Below are 6,505 nucleotides of genomic sequence, written 5' to 3' on the forward strand. Positions count from 1 at the left end.
TGCTGATTATTAAGGCAAGCCATTCTTGGCTATAAAATATGTACAACAACGCAAATGTACTTGTTTTTATTGTCCCTAAAAAACTCAAGGGCATTTACATTGATTATTTTTTAATAGTTTTCCCATAAAATCTTCATTTGAATTGATCCATATAGATGGATGGGAAAAATAAAAAGGACAAAATCACAATCCTGCACACAATAAATTATGCCACTTAGATGAATTATTACGTTTATATATGTGTGTGCATTCTTACTTAAATATTTAGGCAAACATCTCTAAATTGGGTAGGCTAGCAAATATCGTGTAGAGATTTCTAGAGCAAACAAATGTCTATCTAAGGTATAAGTAAATAAAAAATATTAGAGTGCTTGAGATGTTTACAATGGTTTCTCATCGAGTTCTTGAAATTTCCATTGTGTTGATTCTCTTGTGGTTAAGTGTTTTCATGTGCTAACAAGACATGGAGTGACGTAGGTCAATTTTTTTAAGGTGTTGCGTACACTAAGTCATTAAAAAAATTTAATGCAAAGTCAAAGTACTATAAGTAGAGTCAGTCCAGCCACTGCCTCCTCAACCTAGCCGCCACCAGTGCTCGGGTTTTCTGTGCATCCCATTGGCGTCATGGTCGATCTACCTCGTCCTCTATGGTCAAATGTGGTAGCACCTAGTTTGTTCTGTTTTCACTCCACTTTCATCCCTATGCACTAGACATATTTGCATGCTTTTTAGGGATGATTTGTTCTTTTTCTATCCGAACTATGACGAATTCCGTGATGCTTGAGGAAAATCGTCCTTTGGTTTACAAATTTTAAGAAATGCAGGAAAGGAAAAAACACATCAATTTGATAGGAATGCATATGTAAAAAGAGGATTAGCGTAGGAATTTTGCAGACTTGGGTGTTTGGTTAACTGAATAGAAAACAACACAAAAAGTCCAAATCAATATAGTCAAATAAAAAACAGACCACCTAATTAGGTATAATTAGCATTTAATTATTTCACTAAGGATCTCAGTCTTTTTCATGCATAGAAATTTTAAAAAGAGGTCAAATAGATTGTAAAATTTCTACACTTTTCCTTTGAAACTGAGGGCAAATGGAAATTTCTTCAATTCCATTTGCTACATTGAGAACATTTTTTCCCCATGTGTTTTCTTCATTTTTCGTTTGAACGAAAGGAGAACTATTTTGGGGAGGGAAAGCTCGAGGCTCGTGACTTGTGCTTGTGTCGGCCAACCTGTCGCGGGCTGGAATGTCTGGCACTGGGCTAACATTTGTATCTGGCTAAATTTTGGCTAACCTTAGTCTCGTGGGCTTTTTCTATAGGTTTTGCTCTGAAGTGTGGGCTATGGGCCTTTCAATTTAAGCGAAAAGATTGTCAGCCCAGATATCTACCCTATCCATTGACGGACAAGACAGGACAGCCGAAGAGGAGAGACCGACTTGGGGACGGAGCGGCGGCGCTGTGCCTGCTGATTGCTGGCCGGCGCGGCGAAGGACCCCGGAGCGTGCAGCACATATGGCAGGTCGCTCGGCTTGTCACGCCGTTATGCAGAGGTCGTCGGCGGGGACGCGCGGCAGGGGCCATACCGCCGACTCGCCGAGGTAAGCCTGGCTGGCTAAGTTGCTATCACACACTCCAAAAGAGCTCCATGAAGGTAAATACTGTTCAGAGCTTCACTATTTTTCATGGTATTGGTTGCCGACCAGGTAGGTATTCACTCACGCGCCTCAAGTCTTCAGATACTTTAGGTGATCTGAATCTGATCCCTACACTATCTGTCCCATAATATAAAAGCATTTTTGACACTATGTCAATGGCACTGGTGATGTTTCATGTTTATTTCACCCATGCTAGAACAAATCTTGTGGAAAGGAAAGTAAGGAAACGCAATTTCAAAAGATGATCCATTTGCAGCGACGAATTACACACAACTCTTAGCATAGCAGCTCGAACTTATACATACACATCATTACACTACTGCACATGCATCTCGGTAGAAAAAAAGAAGTAGCCAGGATTCAGGCTCGGGCACAAGCATCTCTGACCGCGCGCAGCTCGGCGGCCGCATCCTTCATGCTCATCCTCTCATACGGCGCCGCTCTTGTGCAGCTAAGCCCGACCCTGACGGCAGAAACTAGGCAATCCTGCACCAAGACGCTGCTATCACCATCGGATTCCTTGGTTTCCAGCAGCATCGCGTCTAGAACCTCCTCTGTTTTGTCGGGAAACGCCATGCCAACGAACCCCTGCAGCGTCAGGCCATCCCTGAAGATATCGTCCGTCGGTGACCTCCCGGAAAAGATCTCCAGCAGCGTGATGCCGAAGCTGTAGACGTCGCCTTGTGTCGAAACTTTGCCGGTCGTTCCATATTCTGGAGTGCAAAGTACAGATAAGTTATTCTTTTTCATACCTACAAAGTTATTCTACATGTAGTCTCTAATCTAATTACCTACCAAATGCTATTTATATGTACATGAGACACTAGGAAAATGGAATTTAAATTACCTGGTGCGACGTAGCCGATGGTGCCTCTGATTCCAATGGTGCTCTCTGAATTCATGGTGTCATGGATACCCGGATCAAGGAGCAGCTTCGCGAGGCCGAAGTCACCGATGCTGGCCGTCATGTCCTCGCTGAGAAGAACGTTGCTCGGCTTGAGATCACAGTGTATGATTGGCGGTACGCAGTTGCTGTGGAGATAGTGCAGCGCGTCGGCGATGTCCACGGCGATGTTGAGCCGTTGGATCACGGTTAGGCTGCCTACATTCTTGAGAGCTTCAGGTGTCGGATGCAACCACCTATCTAGGCTGTAATTGGGCCTGAGCTCGAACACTAGAGCTTTGAAGTCATCGCCCCTGCCATCGATGCTGGAGCAGCAGGTGATGATCCGGATAAGATTCCGGTGCCTTATACTCCGCAACGCCTCGCATTCCGACAGGAATGTCTTGGAGGCTCCGACTTGCTGAAGATCAAACACTTTCACCGCCACAGGAACACTCTCGAGTGTTCCGTTGTCATTCAGCGGTAGAGCTCCAAGGTACACGGAACCAAACTTTCCTGCACCTATCAAATTTGCATCCGCAAAGCCGTTTGTGGCTTTTGCCAATTCGGCATACGAGACCCTCTGGTAGTTCGAGGCATCAAGTATATCTGGTGCCGTGGCTTTTGTGTGTCTCGAGTTTCTCTTGTAGCATAGGAAAATGGTGAGGAGTATGGACGAGATGAGAAATATACCTAGGATCGGTGCCATGATATGAAGAGGCCAATTAGCATGGCTTCCGTACCATACCACCGGACATTGTGGAAGATGGAGTTGAGGCACGCCACCACAGAGCTCGCCATTCCCGGTGAAGTTAAACCCGGTCATGTTTGCAAATACACCACGAAGTGGCACGTGTCCTTCGAGATGGTTGTTTGACACATCCAGCTTGATCAACGAACTCATATTCGCTATCTCTTCTGGGACTGTTCCAGTCAGATTGTTCCGTGAAAGGTACAACTCCTGCAGCCCGGACATGCCTCCGAGCTCTGGAGGTATCCTTCCTGACAATTTGTTGCTTGTCAGGTTCAGCATCAGAAGCCCCTTCAGCTTGCTCAAGGAAGGTGGGATGCTTCCACTAAAGAAGTTGCTGTCCAAACCGAGGAACTCTAAGCTCTGGCAACTACCAAGCTGCTTTGGTATCTCACCGGTCAAGAGGTTTCCCAACAACTTCAGGAGCGCAAGGTTCCCAAGTCTGATGACATCAGGAGGAAGCGAGCCATCAAGCCGGTTGTTCGACAGGTCCATTGCTTGCGACAACGATGGCAAGTTGAAGAGTTGTCTTGGGACTTCACCGGTGAGTGCATTGCTGGAGAGATTGAGAAGAGCCACCTTTTGTAGGTTGCCGAGGGTTAAAGGGATTGATCCGCTCAATTCATGGTTGCTAAGAACAAGCCTAAGGAGCTCTGTCAGGCTCCCGATGGAAGATGGCACCGGCCCCGACAACTTGTTCTCCTGCAGCCGTAACTCTGTAAGGTTCTTGAGCTTCCCAATCCCCTCCGGAATGGTGCCGGTGAGGAGATTGGATTCTAGCCCCAAGGTTTGCAGTGCAATGAGGTTCTCCATGCCAGATGGAATTGAACCAGATATGCGGTTACCCCCGAGGTTTAGATCCAAAAGCTTCCTCGAGAGGTTGCCGATGGAACGTGGCATCGTGCCACTGAACTTGTTGTCGTCCAGAGAAAGAATTTCTAGGCTGTTGCACTTTGTCAAACGGTCCAAGAATTCCCAACCGCCGTCTTCATTGGTTGCAGTTAACTCATTGTTGGACATCTCCAACTTACTGAGGCATAACGTGCCAATCTCAGGAGGCACCTGTCCATTGAAGCTATTGTTGGAGAGGCTGAGAGACGCCATGCTTGTGGCGTTGGCTAGAGATGCTGGGATCAGCCCAGTCAGGTTGTTCCCACCGAGGAGGAGGACTTGAAGCTTTGTCATCCCAGCTCCTGCGTGTGATGGCAGGCTTCCGGTGAACTCATTGTTAGCAAGGGACATGTCTTCTAACGAGGACATGTTGAAGAATCTTGGTGGGATATCACTGCCCAAGTGGTTTTGGTAGACATTGAGGTCCCGGAGGAGAGCAAGACGTGAGAGGCCTTCGGGGAGGGTGCCTTCCAGAAAGTTCTGGTCTAGCTTGAGGCTGACAAGGTTTGTAAGGTTGCCAAGTGATGGCGGGATTTTGCCGGACAAGGAGTTTTGGTATAGCCAGATGGTTGTGAGGTTCGGCAGCGTGCCGAGCCATGCGGGGATGGTTCCGATGAGGGTGTTATTGTTGAGATAAGCAGTGGCAAGGCTAGTGCAGTTGCGGAGGCTGTCGGGTATCTCCCCGCTTACCCCGGCGTTGTCGCAAAGGCCAAGGTAGCTGAGGTGCCTCAGCTGGCCAAGGCTCGCCGGGATGCCTCCGGAGAGGGCGTTCCGGTTGAGGTCGAGCTTCTCCAGGTAGGTGAGGTTGCCCAAGGCAGGGGAGATGGTCCCAGTGAGGCCGAAGGACATCATGCTCAGGGCCGTGACGTGCCCGTGCGTGCAGTTCACCCCTGCCCACCGGCAGAAGTGCGCCGTGCTGTTCCACGACTGGAGCTTGCCCTCCGGGTCCGATACGCCGGCCTTGAACGCCCGCAGTGCCTCCCGCTCGGGGTTGCGGATGCTGCTAGCTGCCACTAAATGTACGGCGAGCAAGATCAGCAGCAGCACTTCGAGAGGCCGTGCCATGGTTGCCGAACACTAGTATTTGTACCTACTGTGGACCGTGGAGTGGGTGATCAAGAAAGCTCGTTGGGTTCTATAGCCTTGGCACGCACACAGCACAAGTTATATAGGCGTGGTGCCGTGCAAGCGCCTGTGCCTCGGTTTGTAGAGCAGGGCGTAGAGCCGCTGTCACACTGCTGCAAATATCCAGCTGGGTGCGTCTTCCAGTGGGGTGAGTGACTTTTTCTTCAGAAGACTCGAAGGGCGTCGACGACTTCAGAAGACCAGGTAAGACTCGAAGGGTGAGTGACTTTTTCTTCAGAAGCTAGGATGGCTTGCACGTCGGTGGTACTTGTCCTAGTAGGATGGATTAGGAGAGTCCGGTTAGGAATTGTATCCTGCTGCTGCGTGTCTTCGTGTACGAGAGGTCTAGCTGGTTTTTGGGTCGGCTGCTCTTATATACTAGATCGGGATTGCGCCCTGGCGCGAGCGTGCCGGTTCAAGTGTTTTGCCAAAGCACGTAACACTATGTCAGTAGGAACCCAGGCCTTGGCACAAGGGTGCCGGTCACAACATTTTGGTCAAGCAGGCAATGCTAATAAGTTAGTAGGAATTCAGGTTTAGCATTGAGTTCAGTGCGTTCATAAGACCACAGAAGATAGCCACTCGATCAAAATGCGCAGCCACTCGACATGAAATTTGATACCAGAAGTGTAAATATAGGATAGTAAGAGCAGGAACATAACAAATGGGAGACAACTACGGAGCCATAGCTACTAAGCATACTAATAAGTGGCTTTTCAATCAACTTCCTTGTCGATCAACTTCATAGGCGCCACTTCACACTGCCGGGTCCTAACAATAATGCCTAAACGTGTGTGCCAAGTAGGCAAGCTTAGCATGTTTAGTTGCCCATGATAAAGCAAAATGATTTAGCATGATTAAGTGCAGCAAGGCATAAAATTTAGTACAAAGTATAAGCATTTAGCCTAATTAAGAGCAACATGGCATATAGTTTAGTTCTAAAGAGTTTTAGAAGCAGGAATAGTGACACTGTAAGATCAAAATAGGAAGCGTATGTAACACATACACAAGTGTATGCAGCACAGGTAGTACAATCCATATAATCTACCACAAGGTGTGTATGATCAAAATAGGAAGCGTATGTAGCACATACACAAGCAACATGAAATAGGATCCATATAATCATAACATGTTGTAGTCTGCTTGCCAAATACATAGGTACATCAGTTAGCAACAGATGGCTAAATGAAT

The 6,505-nt window shown here is 47.7% G+C and overlaps 1 protein-coding gene across 1 annotated transcript; it reads right to left on the reverse strand.

Moving 5' to 3' along the window:
- Positions 1 to 2,008: 2,008 nt before the first annotated feature.
- Positions 2,009 to 5,290, reverse strand: LOC119336015 (probable LRR receptor-like serine/threonine-protein kinase At3g47570). Its single transcript, XM_037608054.1, has 2 exons — positions 2,512 to 5,290; positions 2,009 to 2,377 (listed from the first exon to the last, which is right to left on the reverse strand). The coding sequence occupies exons 1-2, from the start codon at positions 5,252 to 5,254 to the stop codon at positions 2,025 to 2,027; spliced, it is 3,096 nt and encodes a 1,031-aa protein (XP_037463951.1). The 5' UTR covers positions 5,255 to 5,290; the 3' UTR covers positions 2,009 to 2,024.
- Between the last annotated feature and the right edge of the window lie 1,215 nt (positions 5,291 to 6,505).

The sequence above is a fragment of the Triticum dicoccoides genome, chromosome 7B (genome assembly GCF_002162155.2).
Source record: "Triticum dicoccoides isolate Atlit2015 ecotype Zavitan chromosome 7B, WEW_v2.0, whole genome shotgun sequence".
NCBI classification, from domain to species: Eukaryota; Viridiplantae; Streptophyta; class Magnoliopsida; order Poales; family Poaceae; genus Triticum; species Triticum dicoccoides.